This window comes from Natrix helvetica (genome assembly GCF_964273705.1).
Source record: "Natrix helvetica genome assembly, chromosome: 2".
Classification (NCBI taxonomy): Eukaryota; Metazoa; Chordata; class Lepidosauria; order Squamata; family Natricidae; genus Natrix; species Natrix helvetica.
Genome location: NC_138552.1, coordinates 274389864 through 274410282, shown reverse-complemented (window position 1 = coordinate 274410282; position 20419 = coordinate 274389864). Strand labels below are relative to the sequence as shown.

Below are 20419 nucleotides of genomic sequence, written 5' to 3'. Positions count from 1 at the left end.
TAGCATACACTATCTGGGCTGTAAAAGTTTGGATCATGACAGACAAAAGTTAAATTTTCCTTTATCATTTTGCTCCCACCCATTGGCTACCCAACTTCTTCACTACATTTTGACGCATTAATGACCAGGACTTTCAGAGTAGATCCAAAATTGGGAGAGGTGTGAAACAAAAAATCCTCTAAGAAGATCTTGTATAGTTCCTATTCTTGTGACTGAGTGGATCTGCCTGATGCAATCATTTATTATCATTATATAGACAAATGTCTATATAGACAAATGTCCCATTCCAGTTGCTGATGAAAAACTCTTGTTTTTTCCTCATGGTGCTGATTCTTCCCCTTCGCCACAATTATACACTTTAATACTTCCTTTTAATTTTCCTCTTGTTCGTTGGTTAAACTTTAAAGCTCTGGTTTCATCCCCTGGGATATCAAAAATGATTATTTACTTTGCCTTCAATCAATTTAAGATGGATTCTTTAGTGGTTATTTTTATTCAAAAGGTAAAATTCATTTTGTGGAATTTTTGGGTAACAAAAAGTAAGATAGACGGCCACTCTTGGAGGAAAAATCCTTCTCTTTAGTAAATTTTATGTGCGATACCTCAGATGGGCTGTGTCAGTTAAAGTTTCGGGAATGGTTAACTCAGCAGGGAGGGCAACCTTGATTGTCTGCCCATATTGCTGCTGCCCCTGAAGCCAGCAAATCAGCAGCTTCCTCTACCCCCCTCCTCCTCTCCCTGTTCTTGCTTAAAAAGGAGCTGCGGCACTAGCTGTCCCCTCTCAACACAGGGCTTTCAGCCACAGATCTGCTTCGAAGATGGCCCAACTGAGGGTACAGGCTGGCAACATCCAGAATGACTTCATCTATCTTTCACATAACAGGAAGGTTCCCAAAAAGATGTCTTCTATCATGGAGATGAAGGAAATCTTCCTCAATGCTGATGCCGTTTGCTTCGATGTGGACAGCACGGTCATTAAAGAAGAAGGCATCGATGAACTGGCAAAATTCTGTGGTGTTGGAGATGCGGTGGCAGAAATGTAAGTATGAATTGTGGCTTGCTTGATGCTTCTGAGAAGAGAGGGCAGACATTGAGATACTTCTTCAGTTCTGTTGTCCAGTTCTTCACTTCAGAACTGAAGAAGCTTCTTGGATAAGAAGCGAAACATCTTTAAGGAAAAACAAAGGAAGTCCAGCTGTCTTTTGAAAAAGCACTTTTGGGGCACAGACATGGAAATTTGTTCATCCAAAAGATTGGGTGTTTGACCTGAATCTGAGGAGTCCAAAGCCTCTGGGCTGTATGCAATGGTGACTGCTCTTACCAACAAAAAGATAACAATTTACTTAAATACATTAAATTTATAGGTTTAATGTTTGGGTTTGGTTGCCCACCTAACGTTCTGGATGAGAATTGCTTAACTTTAACTTTATTTAGATTTATAAACCGCTCCCTCTCCCCGAAGGGACTCGGGGCGGTGTACAGTCAGAGTAAAAAACACCATACATACATATAGATAGAGGAGGCGATATACAAACTGTACAATAATATTAAAAACAACAATAAAATCTACCCCTAAAATCTACCCCAGAATTAAAAATAACTGCCAGGAGGATAAGAATAGAACTATAAATGGGCTAGGCCAGCTAATTGGAACAGGTGGGTCTTGAGTTTCTTACGGAGCTTAGTTTTATCAGATCTTAATCAGATTATGTACGGAGTCCTCTGATGAAGCTTCTTGAGCAGATAATTGTGAGCAAGCATCCAACAAGCATATTCAGATCAGGACTATTTCTAGTCTGAGAAAGCAGTTTTGTAGTCAGTTTTGAAACAGATCATAAAGTTAAGAAGATGGAAGGCAGGAAAATTAAACAAGGAATATTGCTTCTCTTTGACTGAATCAAACCACTGCTTTAAATATATTGATATGACAACATATATTCATTTTGAGTTCATCTATTATCTCATTAAAGGGACGCTAAGTGGCTAAGATGCTGAGCTTGTCGATCAGAAAGGTCAGCAGTTCGGTGGTTCGAATCCCTAGTGCCGTGTAACGGAGTGAGCTCGTTACTTGTCCCAGCTTCTGCCAACCTAGCTGTTGAAACATGTGAAAATGCAAGTAGAGAAATTGGTGGGAAGATAGCAGCGTTCCATGCACCTTTGGCATTTAGTCATGCCGGCCACATGACTACGGAGATGTCTTCAGACAGCTCTGGCTCTTTGGCTTTGAAACGGAGATGAGCACCGCCCCTTAGAGTCTGAAACAAATAGCACATATGTGCAAGGGGAACCTTTACCTTTTTATTATCTCATTGGAAGCTGGTTCATGGCACAACTGGAACACTGCTAACTCCCCCCCTCCCCTAGTATGGTATCTTAAGTCTTTAGTTATTGTCTTTTGCATCTCTTCAATATGACTTACAAAGTAATTCCAAAGTTTGCCTGTGCTTTTGCTTGCTTTGGCATTTTCACTGAATAATGCAGAGAACATTATCAGAGTCTATAAGTGCAAAGATGAAAAGATAATTGAGGTAGCTCTGTGATGAAAAAACAAGCTGGTATAATTTTATTATCAGTCCAAGGCCTTTATAATCATACCTTCAGTATAACATTCAGTGTCTGTGTGGATTTGAAACTTTTGTGATACTATATAGTAAATCATGAGAAATTCAATTAAGCTTCCTGTGAGATTCGTTTCATAATGCCATGTGGATTTTTGAGTATCTCTGGCACAACTTTAATATACAGTTTAGAAATGCATCTATGGTAAACTTTTAGAATAGCTATGTTGTAAAGTATCTTTACAAAATAGCTGTGATCAGTATCTGGCATTTTCAGGACCAGGCCTAAATGCTGAGAGATTCTGCTTGCCCAAGCCAGAACACAGTGTGTGTTAGATACTTGTTCTAACTACAGTGGTTTCCACCAAGATCCTCTGTTCCGGCAGGAACAGAGGTTTAATCCTATTGGTCGAAGGGTCTGACAGCTCCCTATAAAAGGGCTGCTGTCAGACTCAACCTTCGCTGGATTGTTACCCTTAAGCCTGTGTGTGTCTATCCATTACCCAATCTAACAGTGTGAATTGACAATGGATGTGAAAAGTTCCTGTAGCTGGTTATGTTTGTCCAAAAAGTTGCTGACCACAGCTGCACAGCTGCACAGTTGTTGCCTCCAATACTTATGTATTTTTTTCACTGTTCTCTTGCTACTTCTAGTTAAACCAGCCGTGCAAGTTCCTGGTGTTTTTTGTTTTAATAAGGAAAGAGAAATGCCAGCTGCACTGGGTGTAGTTGAGAAACTATTTAACACTCTTGTGGTACAAGAACACAGGGCATTTACTAAGTATTTACACATTTACACATAATTATATTGCATAACAGTACGAACGTTTAATTTTTTTAAAAAAAACCACTTAAGGATCATACTAGAAATGCCATAGGTGCCATTTTTAATACTGAAATAGCAGTTACAGGTGATTGGGATTGAGGCAACATTCACAGAAATGTATTCATCTAAATCAGGGGTGTCCAAACTTGGGAACTTTAAGACCTGTGGACTTTAACTCCCACAATTCCCCAGCCAGCATGCCTGGCTGGGGAATTGTGGGAGTTGAAGTCTACAAGTCTTAAAGTTCCCAAGTTTGGACACCCCTAATCTAAATTGTTGGCCCAAAAGCAAACAACAACTTTTCATTGTTTTCTCCATGGGCCACGAGAACCCAGAGTGGAATGGACCCCCATCAAGTGTCTCATTTGAGTGTGCTGTCACCAGAGGGGAACAGGGTGGAGAGTTATTGTGTTTGGGGTGGGTGGGTTATATTAGGTTTTTATTCTTTGCAAGCCACCCAAAGTCTCTGAGAGTGAGTCAGCGACCATATAAATGTTCTAAATAAATGAATAATAAATAAACTTAGCATTAGTGAACATCAGGTTCCATCTTTTGAACAGCAGTTTGAAAAAGTCAGTGTTATCCTCTTTATGGATTCCATAAACATGTATTTGGCCACTATGAGGAATGGACTGCCTGAAACAGTATGCTTTGATACAATGGGGAACCTTTATAATCTTAGATCACAGAATAAATGTTCAGTGGCTTTCCACAATAGATTCTAGTTTATCACATTTGTAAGGTGACCAACTTTTTTACAATGAAAAGGAGGACAAAACACGTTCTATTGTCCAAAATGGTCATTTGTGTATTGAAACTCCTCAGGAGATCCTTCTCCTTTCTTTAAGAGTCTGACCTGAATTTCTCTGACTTCTAATTTAGGACTCGCAGAGCAATGGGAGGTTCAGTAACGTTCAAGGCAGCTTTAACTGCGCGACTAGGCCTCATACGACCTTCCTACGAACAAGTGCAGAAATTAATATCAGAGCATCCACCCCAGCTAACACCAGGAATAAGGTAAGAAATATTAGGAATGGTTATGTTGTGCGGTATTCCCAAGATATATTTTGCCCATGGAGATTATCATAGGAACTTGCTGTGTGTTCCTAGGATTTTATGAAAGACATAGTACAATAAGGTTGGACTGGGACTTGGACTTTTGAGTTGGATTCCCCCCCCCCCCCGCCCCCAGTTATTAAGGCAATCCATCAAAGCATACAAACTGCTTCTGAATTCAGCCAAGATTATCTTTGCTCCCCCTCCTTTGTCTTGCCCATTGCCAGTTGAGATTAAAATCCATTGCAATAATACTATTTTTTAAATTGTACTCAAACTGCAGCCAAACTTTGCCTTATCTGCTTGTTTTTCAAGCTTTGATGTGGAATTTGGATTCTGATCTGGGGATTTTCATCTTTGGTTCTCGGTGCAACTGCATTCCTTGACTCAAAGCTGATGAACAGTTTAGGTTCCTCCTGGACTCACGGCTCCTATGAAAAACAGGTGACAGCCGTATTTTTCGGAGTATAAGACGCACCTTTTTCCCTCAAAAAAGAGGCTGAAAATCTGGGTGCATCTTATACACTGAATACAGCATTTTTTGCCTCTCCAAACCCTGCCCCTTCACCAAAATGGCAGTGCATAGCCTTTAGGAGTCTTGCAGAGTGCTCCTTGGGGCTGGGGAGGGCAGAAATGAGCAAAAACAGTCTGCTTTTTGCTCAATTGAGCCTCCCCCAGCCCCAGGAGCACTCTATAAGCCTCCTAAAGGCTATCCATGCCCTTTTTTGACAAACAATGGGCCCGTTTTTGTGAAAAACAGGCTGTTTTTTGCTCATTTATTTATTTATTATTTATTTATTTTATTAAATTTGTTAGCCGCTCCCTCTCCACAAAGGGACTCGGGGCGGCGTACAATAAATAAAACACATATTATAAAAAATTACACATTGTACACATTGTACAGAGGAGGTATAAAACACAATACAATATTATAATAACATAAAATATTAAAATAAGTTAAATTAAAACCCCAATAGAGATTATAGGTTTAAAAATTGCCAGGGGGAATAAAATGGAACTATGTTTGAGCCAGGCCTGCTAGTTGAAAAAGGTGGGTCTTGAGTTTTGAACGGAAGGAGCGGAGGTCGGTGGTAATCCTAATATCCGGGGGGAGGTCATTCCAGAGGGCTGGGCCCATCACAGAGAAGGCCCTACTCCTGGGCGCTGCCCTTTGGCACTGCTTAGTGGACGGCACCCGGAGAAGTCCCTCTCTGTGAGAGCGAATTGGTCGTAGGGATGTATGGGGCAGGATGCGATCCCGCATATAGCTAGGTCGCATATAGCTCATCCCCCTCCCCCGCCCCGGAGCACTCTACAAGCCTCCTAAAGGCTATTCATGCCCTTTTAAAAAAACGGGCCAATTTTGGGAGGTTTGCAGAGTGCAAAAACTTTTTTTTTAAATTTGCCTCTTCAAAACCTTGGTGCATCTTATACCCCGGTGCGTCTTATACTCTGAAAAATATGGCTATGTCCAGGAAGGCCTTTGCACTACTTTATCTTCTGCCTAAATTGCCCCATTTCTAGATCAGGAAGACCTGTTCATTGTCATTCATGCCTTAGTCATCTCCTTGTTGGATTTCTGCAGTGTTCTCTACAAATGACGGCCTTCTAAGATTAACCAGTTGCTGCAACTGGTCCAGAGAGCAGTAGTGCAGACATATTAGTATGTCCATGTAAAACCACTACTGTGTTCTGTGCATTGCAACGGCTCCTGATAGGCTTCTGGGTATGATTCAAAAGTTAGTTATCATCTATAAATCCCTGTATGGAACAGGGCTGTTATTTTCAGGACCATCTACTTCTTGTTATTTCTGACAGTCCCAAAATTACACACCAAGGTGGACAGTCATTTGCCTGAAGTAGCCATCTAATGAGACCTAGAAGACATGCCTGCTCTGTTGCTTCCCCTGTCTTTTGGAACAAGCTCCCCTAAGGTTTGGGTGGCTCTGACCCCTTATTCTTTCCCAGAACTGTGAAGATGCTGTGCTTGTCAATCAGAAAGGTCAGCAGTTTGAATCCCTAGCGCCCGTAACAGAGTGGGCTCCCATTACTTGTCCCAGCTTCTGCCAACCTAGCAGTTCGAAAGCATGTAAAAATGCAAGTAGAAAAACAGGGAACACTTTGGTGGGAAGGTAACAGCGTTCCGTGCACCTTTGGCATTTAGTCATGCTGGCCACATGACCACAGAGACGTCTTCAGACAGTACTGGCTTTTTTTCTTTGAAACGGAGATGAGCACCGCCCCCTAGAGTTGGGAACTACTAAGCACATATGTGCCAGGGGAACCTTTAATTTTACCTTACTGGACTAAAATGATAGTTCTTTTGTGAAAATAAGCTTTTGCTATTCCCAGACTTGGCTATTTGAGAAGTTTGGTAACATATTTTTTATTTCTCCTTCACATTAAGAAGTCTACAAGCTTAGAGCTCATTCTGAGCTAACCCTCTTCTTGTTGTTTTTTCCACTCATCTACTCAAAAAAGGAAAGGGGAGGGAAAATCTCCACAGAACTGCAAATCTGTGAAAATCAGACACATTTAGTTCCCATCATACAGTCATGTGCTAGCCAGTCAAGGTCAGTCTCATGACTTTAAAAACAGGGCCAAGAAATCATGGTGCCAGATTTTGATTTAAAAAAAAACGACCTTGGAGTTATTGCCCTGGTGCTGCAGTGGTTAAATGCAGTATTGCAAGCAAACTCTGTCTACAGCCTGGACTTCGATTGTGTCAGGGCTCAAGGTTGACGCAGCCTTCCCTCCTCCTGCCGTGGGTAAAATGAGGAGCCAGATTATTGGGGACAATATACAAATAATGCTTCTACATTGTACATTGCCCAGTGCTATAAGGTCCTAGAGGTAAAGGCAAGGGTTATTCTGGCACATATGTGCTAGTCGTTCCCGACTCTAGGGGACGGTGCTCATCACCGTTTCAAAGCTGAAGAGCCAGCGCTGTCTGAGGACATCTCCGTGGTCATGTGGCCAGCATGACTAAACACCGAAGGCGCACGGAACGCTGTTACCTTCCCACCAAAGTGGTTCCTATTTTTCTACTTGTATTTTGACATGCTTTCCAAATGCTAGGATGGCAGAAGCTGGGACAAGTAACGGGAACTCACTCCATTATGCAGCGCTAGGGATTTGAACCACCAAACTGCTGACCTTTCTGATTGACAAGCTCAGCATCTTAGCCACTGACTCACCTTGCTTATAAAGTGCGCTGGAGCGATATATAAGTCTGAATGCTATTGCTATTGTTGTTTGTTGGGAGTGTCTGCTCAGACCCTAGCACTGGGTACTGTGGAAATTCACCACTTTGGGAGCTTTCTCTGCTGTCATTATTAAGGAGCTTGTAGGAAATTTGGGTATCCTCTTGTTTTAAGTTAATAATTTAATAATAACAAACACTGCCACAGAGTCTTCTCATATATTTCATTCACGCCAGATGCCTTAATTTTCAATTTAATAATTCACAAATAAATACCATCCTTTTCATCCTGGTTGGGGATTATGCAAGTTGAAATAAAATGTACAGTAAAGTCATTAGAATAGAGAAGGTTATTATGCAGTAAGATCTCCAAGGAACTCTTACTTCTCTGTACTCAATGTACCTTTTCATTTTTCAAGAATTTATTGCTGGAGCCTGCTTTGTGAGCCTCGAGATCCCCTTGGACCTTTCTTGCTCATTATGGGTCTACTGTGTAGATCAGTGTTTCTCAAACTTGGCGACTTTAAGTCCTGTGGACTTCAACTCCCAGAATTCCCCAGCCAGCTATGCTGGCTGGGGGATTCTGGGAGTTGAAGTCCACAGGACTTAAAGTCGCCAAGTTTGAGAAACACTGGTGTAGATGATAATAATGCAGATAGCAAACAAAAACAACCTGTTTGAATGTATTCATTCCTTTTGCCTGACTTTATGGTCTCTTATGTTTTTCTCCCTTAAAGAGAACTCGTCAACCGGCTCCAGCAGCGTGGTGTCCAAGTTTTCTTAATTTCTGGAGGGTTTCAGAGCATTGTCGAACATGTCGCCTCACAATTAAACATCCCAACAGCAAATATCTACGCCAACAGATTGAAATTCTACTTTAATGGTAAAATTTTCCATATGATTGAACTTAGAACTGATAAGGTTGTTGACTTAATAGGGATCAAAGATAATAATAATATCTCTATGATGTGTTAACTGAAGCAGAATTACAGAACATCTCAATTCTGTAGCAGAGAAGGATCAAAAACTGTTCAAAGTCTGTTATACAATACAATACAATACAATACAATACAATACAATAGTAGAGTTGGAAGGGACCTTGGAGGTCTTCTAGTCCAACCCCCTGCCTAGGCAGGAAACCCTATACCGTTTCAGACAAATAGCTATCCAACATCTTCTTAAAGACTTCCAGTGTTGGGGCATTCACAACTCCTGGAGGCAAGCTGTTCCACTGATTAATTGTTCTAACTGTCAGGAAATTTCTCCTCAGTTCTAAGTTGCTTCTCTCCTTGATTAGTTTCCACCCATTGCTTCTTGTTCTGCCCTCAGGTGCCTTGGAGAATAGTTTGACTCCCTCTTCTTTGTGGCAACCCCTGAGATATTGGAACAATGCTATCATGTCTCCCCTAGTCCTTCTTTCTCTTAAGCTGAACGTACCCAGTTCCTGCAACCGTTCTTCATATGTTTTAGTCTCCAGTCCCCTAATCATCTTTGTTGCTCTTCTCTGCACTCTTTCTAGAGTCTCCACATCTTTTGGAGACTCTAGAAAGACTCTGTTGCTTTAAAAAAAATGAACGTATAAGAATTGTTTGAAGGCTAGCTATGGTAATCAATGAGAAAATTCATTCTATACAAGACTAAATCATTCCTTCCTTCATTGTTGAAATTTACATTAGGTATTTGTTTGTAGTTCTAAGCATAGGGCTTATTCCAGTGGTGGCATTCAGTCAGTTCGCACCTATTCAGGAGAACCGATTGTTAACTTTCTAAGCAGTTTGGAGAACCAGGTGTTGGAAGAAATCTCATTTTGGTTTTTTCCACTTTACAGGGCTAATCCTGTAAGGAAAGCAGGAAGGAAACATTCTGGTGTTGTTTCTAGCCTAATCTTTATTGCCCTGCTTAAAGAAACTGCCTCTCCGGTTAACCCTTATTATATTGTAAAAGCTAAGGCGAAGTGCCCATCAACGTGAGTGACGTTGAGTTGGCCATGCCCACCCAGTCACATGACCACTGAGCCCTGCCTACCCAGCTGGTCATTAGGGCAGAGAACCCGTTGTTAAATTATTTGAATCCCACCACTGGCTTATTCCACCCCCACCCCCACCAAGCAGCTTGTGAAGTTGGTTGTGTTGAGAAGGCAAGACTGGCCAAATCACCCAGGGAGTTTCTAAAACTGAGAATGAACTAACATCTGGGTTCCTCCACTTTTACTTTGGTATGTTAACTGCTGTACCATATGAGCAGAAAGGCTTTTTTAATTACTTTCTTATTTGAACTTTCTTTCTTGGTTTGGAACTCAGGAAAATAATGGTATTCTAATACATTACTGTATGTCCACATGATACATTTCCATTGAAAAATAATAAAGTTGCAAACTGTAAGTTTAGATGGGAAGTGGGAACCTGTTTCAGACTGAAGGCTGCAGTATTTTACGGCATACCCAAGAAAGCAATCCAGGATCAAAACCAAAATATGTGTCCTACCTACGTTTTAGCACTTCCTTACTGGTAGATCAGTTCCTTTTCATCCTTGCATGTAGAAAGTAGGTACTCGTTTCTCACACATGATTCAGAAGAATGCTCATGCACTCTATGCACAGAGGGCCTTTTCTAAGGGAGAGGTAGCTAAACCGTCACTTGGCCTCAGTGGCGGATTAAGGCTCATTGGTGCCCAAAGGACTGACAAATCTTGGTGCCCCCCTCCTTCGTACATACTGTACAAACGAAGCCAAGCTTCACTGGTTTTTTTCTTTCTTTCTCAACTTTGTGGTGCCCGCTTTGGGCTTGGTGCCCTAAGCACGTGCTTAGTCTGCTTAATGGTTAATACACCACTGCTTGGCCTTAACAAGACAACTGACGAGTCTCATTGCCAATTCATACAATAAGTCGAGGTTTGCTGCACATTTCCTACAGATCTTCTGGTGACTTTTCACACTGCAGGACACATTTCAGAAATGTGAATAAAATGTACTGCAAAACTAGTTTGTTGAGCTGTCTGCAAAAAGGATCTTTGGGGTTATAAATACAATACAATACAATAGCAGAGTTGGAAGGGACCTTGCAGGTCTTCTAGTCCAACCCCCTGCCTAGGCAGGAAACCCTATACCGTTCCAGACAAATGGCTATCCAACATCTTCTTAAAGACTTCCAGTGTTGGGGCATTCACAACTTCTGGAGGCAAGCTGTTCCACTGTTTAATTGTTCTAACTGTCAGGAAATTTCTCCTCAGTTCTAAGTTGCTTCTCTCCTTGATTAGCTTCCACCCATTGCTGTGGAATATCCGAGAGCTTTTACCCTTAGGAAACTTAAGCTTCTCAAATTTCTGAGTTGGAAATTATGGGCTTCATTTGCTTTTTTAGAACATAAAGGAGAACTAAAAGTCCATTAGGCCAGCTGTGTCTAACCTGCTCATGTATCTGAGAACTCTGGGGATTGTAGTCTGGAGGGCAAAAGAAGGGGAAGACTGGTTTAGTCCAGCTTCCTGCTTCCCAAAGAAACTAACAAGCCACAAGTTTATCTTGAAGCAGCAGGTCCTTGGCCTTCATCTTTTGCTTTCCCATAATCTAGGATTCAGCAGTATATAGATTTAGAGATTCTGTTCCAAAATCATAGTTAATAATCTGTAAACTACTGTGACCCTTACTAAATCTTCCCTGCTTCCAAAGTACAGACATTTTAGCCTGTTCTTGTAGAAAGGATTTTCTACAAGCCTGTTCCCCTCTGGAATATTTTGAATTGTTTAATTGTTTTTAAATCATAGTCCCAGTTGTTGCTTAACTTGACCCTCAGCTGGTAAAACAAGTTGAAGTGAAATCTTTAAACAGTAAATGGTTGCGCTTGAAGAATTAGGTCTTCTAATCCATTTCCCAATTATGAAACATCAACTGCCCAGGTTATGCAAAACAAGTAATTCCTTCCAAGGGTTGATATTTGACCCTTTGCTTTGGCACATGGTAAGAGCAAGGAGTGTGTTGCTGAGATCAGCTTGTTTATTGAGCAATCAGCAGGGTCTCTGATAAAATATTAGCTGATAAAACATACAACTTCAAGGTTAAGATATCCTGCTAGTGATATCCCCTGATATTACAAATTTCTAGCCGCGCTCAGCTTATTCGGAACATTGCAATAAACAGGGTCACTCAAGTGTGTGGAATTTTTCCACTGTCTGTTCCAACCCCTTTTGTTTGTAGAGAAGGGTAGGAAGCCTGAATATAGAGAGAAAGTGAGGAATGGTAATTTCCCCCAAACCTTTAAATGATAGAATCAGAGGCTAATGTGTTTGGGACCTGTTTTCTATTTTCAGGATTTAGTTTTGAAATTAATGGCCTAATAATAGACATTTGACCCTCTGAGCATGTAAGAAAAACTTTTCTTCTTCTTCAGAGGAAAAGTAAATAGCCAAATTTATGTACTAAGATTATTAAGACAAAATCAGGATGGCATAATGATTAAAACATCAGAACGGCATTGGTGAGACACAGATTCTAGACCACCTCAGCCAGGGGTGGGTTCCTGCCAGTTCTAACCTCTTCTATAGAAGAGGTTCCACAAATCCACAGTGCCATTTAGAACCGCTTCCAGCTCCCTCCCCCCGCCTGAAGAGCGAGAGGAGGAATTCTGGGAGTTGAAGTCCACAAGTCTTAAAGCTGTCAAGTTTGAACACCCCTGGGGTTTTTTTTCTAAAGGGTTAGGAGTGCAAGGGTCTTGTAACTTGACAGCTTTAAGACTTGCACACTTCAATGCCAGAGTTCCTGAGCCAACATGACTGGAGGAGGAATTCTGGGAATTGAAGTCCACAAGTCTTAAAGCTGTCAAGTTTGAACACGCCTGGGTTTTTTTTTCTAGAGGGTTAGGAATGCAAGGGTCTTGTAACTTAACAGTTTTAAGACTTGCGTGCTTCAAATGCCAGAGTTTCTGAGCCATTTTTGTTGCTAAGCAAGAGCGTTGTTAAGTGAGTTTCACCACATTTTACAAGTTGGCCACACCCACCCAATCACATGGCCAGCAAGCCACTCCTACCCCGGTCACATGGCTGGCAAGCCACTCCCACCCAATCACATGGCCAACAAGCCACTCCCACAAAGCAGGCCACACCTACAGAAGTGGTTCTAAAAAATTTTGAAACCCACCACTGACCTCAGCCCTAAAATCTTCCTGGATAACTCTGAGCCATCCTTATTCCACATTCTTGTAGTGTTATGTACACCACTCTGGTCTTCTGAATGAAAAGGTAAGATATACTGTAAATCCAACATGCGAATAAAATCTCGATTTCTAACCAGAGAATGGATTTCCCAGGCTTGGAATATTTTGTATCAGAATTCCGAGGACTAGAACTTCCCTCATTCTCTGAGGACATTTTTTTCCCTTTCTCAGACTTCTAATATCTTTGAAATTCTCCCTAATATTTTGAGACAGCCAGTCAAGGATTTCCCTTTGTGTCATTTATTTAGGAGAATACGCCGGTTTTGATGAGGCGCAGCCAACAGCTGAGTCAGGTGGTAAAGGACAAGTCATCAGTTACTTGAAAGAACAGTTTCAATTTAAGAAAGTAGTTATGATTGGTGATGGAGCAACAGACATGGAAGCCTGCCCTCCAGCAGTGAGTATCTAAGAGGGACATTACAACCACAATTTAATTTGTATTTACCCTTCTACCTGTTGGGCTAGAGCAGAGTTGTCAAACTCGATTTCATTGAGGGCCACATCACGGTTGTGTTTCACCTCAGGATGGGGGGCATGGACAGCCCCACATCACTCGTTTTTGGCAGCGGACTCCTGCAGCCCTCTGCCAGCGAAAATGGAGTGTGTGAGTGTGTGTGTGTGTGTGTACACATGGCTTTCCCAAGCTCCATTTTCGCTGGCAGAGGCACCATGGGCCATCCTTTCCTTCTTTCCAGGGCAAGCCCGCAGGCCAGATCTAAGGCCTTGAGTTTGACACCCCTGGTCTTGGGTAGTCTGTGTTGAGTTTCCTGTATTTTTTAACTCCTCAGAGATTGGGATAGGCAATGTGTCAGAGATCAAGACTGACCAAAAGCTGGGGAGCTTTTTTGGCTCCCCGGTTAAATGCAATAAAGCCCTTATAAATCAGTCAGCATATTTGCCTAGTTAGCATATACTATATAAAAGTGACCTAATCTAGCCTCCTGATAAAATACAGATTCACCTGTCTTCCTTTCAATTTTCTCTCTCCAGAAAGATTTACCGTATTTTTCAGAGTATAAAAAGCACCCTTTTTCCCCCAAAAAAGAGGGTGAAAATCTGGGTGCGTCTTATACACTGAATACAGCATTTTTGGCCTCCTGAAACCCTGCCCTGCGCATCCCATTTTTTGCAATGGTTTGGGAGGCCTGTAGGGTGCTCCAGGGGGCTGGGGAGGGCAAAAACAAGTCAAAAAGGGCCCGTTTTACACAAAAACAGGGGTGTTTTTGCCGTCCCAAGCCCCCAGGAGCACTCTGCAGGCCTTCCAAACTCTCTGCATGCCCCATTTTTTTGCCCTCCCCAGCCCCCAGGAGCACTCTCCAGGCCTCCCAAACTCTCTTCACACGCCGCTTTTACGAAAAATGGGCCTGTTTTTCACCTCCCAAAGTCTCCACACATCATGTTTTTGCCCTCCCCAGCCCTCAGGAGCACTTTGCAGGGCATGCAGAGGGTTTGGGAGGCCTGCAGAGTGTTCCTGGGGGCTGGGGAGGGCAAAAACGTTTTTATTAAATTTACCTCTTCAAAATCTTGGTGCGTCTTATACTCCAGTGCGTCTTATAGTCTGAAAAATACGGTACCTGTACTTTTCCAACCTTAGTATTAACAAAAGCAACTTCATTTACGCATTACAGTGCAAAAACCCACACACCATTTGGACAAAATGAACCCACAAAGCATGCACAGATGAAAAAGGGCAGCCTTTTTAAAAAAAATCATTTTTGGTACATTCCTCTCCATAAGGAACCAAGCATGATTCCCATTCCTGGTTAATAATTATCACTCATTGTTAATTATTGTCTTTTATATCTTTTGGTGGAAGGGAGGCAAATCAGACTGAATCGATCATAGAATAATCAGAACATTTAGACTTGGCATTCAGAAGCAAAATCCTTGTGCTGGTCACGGTCGTTGGCCAGATTGGCATTTAAAGCAAGTATTTCTTCCTTATTAGATCAGTGGATTTAAATTTGGAATTTTGGATGACCAAATAAAGGAGGTGCAATGCAGTGGCTCCTCGGTAGGAAAGATACGGTGCTAGGCTAGCGAAAAGAAGTTATTTCAGAATCATTTCCTCTAAAGAATTTTAACAGTAGAAAACACAGCATAAAGCACTGGTGGCTAAGGTTAAGAGATACAGAAAGAAAAGCAAAAAATCAAAAGAATTTGGTAGCACCTTCCTGATTAATACATCTATTAAAAGGCACACACTTTAATAACATTGAGTTGGAACTCACACCCTCTCATTTTTGACCACTGTATAGACTAACACAGCTCTTCTTCTACATTATCTAATCACAGGAGGCATTAAGACAGAAAGGCAGGAATTCCACTAGTGTTTGAAAAATTTGCCTGACTCTTAATGTCTTTATTTTTTCAAATGTCCAAGTGCCCACAGTATTTAATTCTCCTAAGAATAAACAACCATTCAGCCTTGCTGTTCATAAGTGTTGCTTTTTCAGTTTACTAGAGGATGAGGACACCTTTCCAATTTGTCCATGACCTGTGAACTCTGAAATGGTTTCTAGGGAGAGGAAGAATAACCCCCCGCTTGTTTGTTTTCTGTTTGCCTAGGACTGTTTCATTGGCTTCGGGGGCAACGTTGTACGGAAACAAGTAAAAGAAAAAGCAAAGTGGTACATCACTCATTTTGACGAGTTGCTGAAAGAACTGGAAGAACGATAAATTATTAACTAGACTTATTTTATTAATACTTATTGTAGGTAGATATATAATTATGCAATTAAACATATTGTTATTTGCAAATGGATGGGTTCTGGACTGTTCATATATGACTCTGCAGGAGGGCATAGCCATCCCTAATTTCATTTTACATGGGTGTTCAGAGGAAAATGACTCTGGCCAGAGGTGGTATTCAACCAGTTCTGATAGGTTCTGGAGAACCGTTAGCGGAAATTTTGAGAGTGGGGAGGGAATGGGGATTTTGCAGTATCCTTCCTCTGCCACACCCACAGAAACCACGCCCACAAAACCGGTAGTAAATTTTTTTGAATCCCACCACTGATTCTGACCCACGTATGAGGAAATTACACCTGTATAAAAATCACAGCAAAGCTTTATTTGCTACTGATGATGGGAAAATAATAATAATAACAATACATCACCAGTCTCCCAGAAACTACAAGCAGTTTATAAACATTTAAAAATAAGGGAACAACCATCAAAAGAAAACATTAAAAACAAAAAAGGACAAAAATGGCAGAAATTGTAAAATTGGATAGGAAAATGAGGATTTCAATAAATGAGGTACCTCATAACTAGTACCCATAATCCACTTAGAAAAATAGTCTGGGGACTCAGGCATGAGGGAAAGGGGATTGAGAAAAGGTTAAGAATGGAACAAGAGAAGATAAATTTTGTTCATCAAAGAAGCAGCAGACTATGATGTGAAGATGGCAGCATCAAAATGAAAGGGAGGAGAAGATAAAGGGAATAATAATGGAACTGTAAAACAAGAGATTGAAATTCAAAATGTATATCCTGCTTCGACCTTAATTTTTGAGGTGTCATTTGATAAGTATAAGAGTATTATCATCAGGAATATCATCAGCTCTTCAGCAAACATTTTAAAATCAAAATAACAAGCCATTTAAAGCAGTATTGAAACAAGGAACATGTTTCCAGCCCCTGTCTCCCGCAGCGCTGAGGCCAACCCTGATTTGTGGAAGTCCATGTAACTTTCTGAGATGGCATTCTGTCTGAGATTCAGTGAAATATGAGCTCACAACTTCCATATATTACAATTCAATACAAGCCAATGACTGGATTCACACATTAAACATAGGGTGATTTACACTACCTGTTTCTAATTCTGCATGTTATATAATCCCGCAAATGTGGCTTATTCAATAGACCATGGTTCAATCCAACCACAAAATAGGTGATTTCAGAGTACATTGGGCGCATACCCCAAGCCAAGATGGGCTTTAAGAGATCAGAAGTGATCTCTTAAAGCAAGGGAAGGGAAATGGTATACAGATTACCAAAATATCCAGCTTCCCTTTCCTAACAGCCCTCCCCCCTCCCCCCCCCCCCACATTCCCAAACTGGCATTGGCTGAGTTCACAAATTATGTCAAGCCACAGATTACATTTGATTTATTGAACATGCCACAATTGTCTGGGTTCACACTTTCCACCCAGCAATCATAGCAAATGTCTGGATTCAAATTCCATGCTGAACCAAAATTAGGCCAGGTTCATGGTAGTTTAGTGTGATGTCTGAACCTAGACAGTATTTTTCAACTATAATACCTACCCCAAAATTTAGCCTGGGCCTGCACAAGGCTTTCCTCAGACACTTCTGTTCTATAAAAGTCTAACAGAAATTTGCAGCAACTCCGGTAGGAAAACACTGCCAAGCAGCTTTCATTCTTAATCTTCATGCAGAAACAATTGTGGTATTATGCTGGGAGTTGAAACCCATGGCAGGATTTCTCTTGGAGGGATTACAAAAAGAACCCTTGCCCCACCCCCTACCCCTGCTTTTTCTGGAGCAGAAATTATTTTAGCAGACACTGTAAATCCACTGTCAGATCAAGTCACCAAACTCTCTAATCTATGCAGCAGATAATTCTTAACTATTTTTCCCAGCATTGTTCCCTTCAGCCCAATGTCTGAAAAATTACATTAAAGGTGCTTGATTCTTCCTACCTAAAGTCAGAAACAGAATAAACCTTGTCTTGGTCTTGGAATACAGAACATGGCTGTGTAACCATACAGTCTTCAAAGTGGGGAAGTTTTTAATCAGAAATTCTCACAATCCCTGCGGGACTGGCTCCACTGCATTAATATTCAATAGATGCCAGGTGGCCTTGTGCATGAGGGAGGACTTGACTGGGTTCTTGGAGGAGGGAAAGATCCGGAATCTATTCGGGGGGAGGGAGCAGAACTCCTGCTGAAGCCCAAACCTGACTTTCTAAAGTACCCATGCATCTGTGGTGATGCAATCCCAGCAGTCCGCAAACAAGGAAAGGCGGCCGCTGATAGGGTGATCCAGTCCCCAATCACTTTGTTCTGCGGAAGGGACAGCCGCCACCCCCCCTCTCGAAAGGGCCACTTGCCAGTCTGTTGGAACCTATATCTGTCCTGGAAAATTGCCTGTCCCCCTGTCTGGGATACCTGGGTGCAGAGTACCTCTGCTGCTGGAAGTCCTGCTCAACTGAGTTATTTGTATTTGTATTGTATTGTTCAAACACGTTTATCTCACATTTATCTTGCTCAACAAAATCACGATAAACATTGTTCCATGGATCTATTTCTCAACTGAGTTATACAATACAATAGTAGAGTTGGAAGGGACCTTGGAGGTCTTCTAGTTCAACCCCCTGCCTAGGCAGGAAACCCTATACCGTTTCAGACAAATAGCTATCCAACATCTTCTTAAAGACTTCCAGTGTTGGGGCATTCACAACTTCTGGAGGCAAGCTGTTCCACTGGTTAATTATTCTAACTGTCAGGAAATTTCTCCTCAATTCTAAGTTGCTTCTCTCCTTGATTAGTTTCCACCCATTGTTTCTTGTTCTACCCTCAGGTGCCTTGGAGAATAGTTTGACTCCCTCTTCTTTGTGGCAACCCCTGAGATATTGGAACACAGCTATCATGTCTCCCCTAGTCCTTCTTTCTCTTAAGCTAAACATACCCAGTTCCTGCAACCGTTCTTCATGTTTTAGTCTCCAGTCCTCTAATCATCTTTGTTGCTCTTCTCTGCACTCTTTCTAGAGTCTCCACATCTTTTTTACATCGTGGCGACCAGAACTGAATGCAGTATTCCAAGTGTGGCCTTACCAAGGCGTTATAAAGTGGTATTAGCACTTCATGTGATCTTGATTCTAGCCCTCTGTTGATGTAGCCTAGAACTGTGTTGGCTTTTTGGGTAGCTGCTGCACACTGCTGGCTCATATTTAAATGGTTGTCCACTAGGACTCCAAGATCCCTTTCACAGTTACTACTACTGAGCAAGGTTTCATCTATACTGTACCTGTGCATTCCATTTTTGTTGCCTAAATGTAGAACCTTACTCTTTTCACCATTGAATTTCATTTTATTAGATAGTGCCCAATGTTCAAGTTTGTCAAGATCCTTCTGTATCTTAAGCCTATCTTCTGGAGTGTTGGCTATTCCTGCCAGCTTGGTATCATCTGCAAATTTGATGAGTTCCCCATTTATTCCCTCATCCAAATCATTGATGAAGATGTTGAAGAGTACTGGGTCCAAAACAGAGCCTTGGGGTACTCCACTGCATACTTCCCTCCATGTAGATACAGTTCCATTGAGGACTACACGATGAGTGCGGTTGGTTAGCCAGTTACGAATCAATTTGGTGGTGATGCTGTCTAACCCACATTCTTCTACTTTATCTAGTAGTAGGTTATGGTCTACCTTATCAAAAGCCTTACTGAAGTCCAAGTAAACTATATCGACGGCATTCCTCTGGTCCACTAATTTTGTCACATTATCAAAGAATGCAATAAGATTAGTCTGGCATGATGTGTTTTTGACAAATCCATGTTGGCTTTTGGCTATTACTTTGTTTGCTTCGAGGTGTTCGCAAATTCGTTGCTTGATTATTTTTCCCAGAATCTTTCCTGGTATTGAGGTCAGGCTGATAGGTCTGTAGTTTCCTGGATCTAATTTTTTCCCTTTTCCAGTCCTCTGGTAGTTCCCCGGTGTTCCAGGATCTCTGAAAGATATAATTCAGTGGTTCTGAGATCTTGTCTGCTAGTTCCTTCAGAACTCTGGGGTGTAATCCATCCGGTCCTGGTGATTTGAACTCATCTAAGTTAGACAGGTGCTCACTTACCATTTTCTTCCTTATTTCAATTTGTGTTCCTAATCTGATTTTTGTGGTGCTGTTTTTGATAGGTTGGACTGTTTTATCCCTTTGTGTAAAGACAGATGCAAAACATGAGTTAAATAGTTCTGCTTTCTCCCTGTTGCTTGTCACCTTCTTGCCACTTTCTCCTAGCAATGGAACAATTGTTTCCTTAACTTTTTTCTTGTTTTTAACATGTTGGAAGAAGCTTTTTTTGTTAATTTTTATTTTTGTGGCAAGCCTTTCTTCATTGTGAGCCTTAGCTTTCCTCACTTCATCTTTACAGGCTCGGGCTATTTGCTGATATTCTGCCTCAGTTATGTCCCCCTCCTTCCACTTTTTATAGTTACCTTTTTTGTCTTTCAGTTTGTCAGATAGTTCTTTATGCAGCCATGCTGGTTTCTTTTGGGAGCTGTTATTTTTCTTCTTCATTGGTATTGTGCTAGACTGGGCTTTTGTAATCTCATTTTTCAAAATTTCCCAAGCTTCTTGAGTTGTTTTCCCCTTGAGGATTCTCATCCATGGAATTTTTCCCAAGCTCTCTCTAAGTTTATTGAAATTAGCTTTCTTAAAGTCCAAGACTCTAGTTTGACTTTGTTCTACTACTTGTGTTTGGATAATGTTGAATTCCAATATTGCATGGTCACTTGCCCCCAGGGTTCCTATGGCTTCAACACCTTCTATCATTTCCTCTCTGTTAGTGAGAATTAAGTCCAATATGGCTGATCCCCTTGTTCCCTTCTCT

At 41.4% G+C, this 20419-nt stretch overlaps 1 protein-coding gene across 1 annotated transcript; it reads left to right on the top strand.

Moving 5' to 3' along the window:
- Window positions 1–764: 764 nt before the first annotated feature.
- PSPH (phosphoserine phosphatase) lies at window positions 765–15606 on the top strand. The gene is made up of 5 exons (XM_081945312.1): window positions 765–1039; window positions 4267–4401; window positions 8380–8525; window positions 13095–13243; window positions 15415–15606. The coding sequence occupies exons 1-5, from the start codon at window positions 819–821 to the stop codon at window positions 15523–15525; spliced, it is 762 nt and encodes a 253-aa protein (XP_081801438.1). The 5' UTR covers window positions 765–818; the 3' UTR covers window positions 15526–15606.
- The last annotated feature ends 4813 nt before the right edge of the window (window positions 15607–20419 follow it).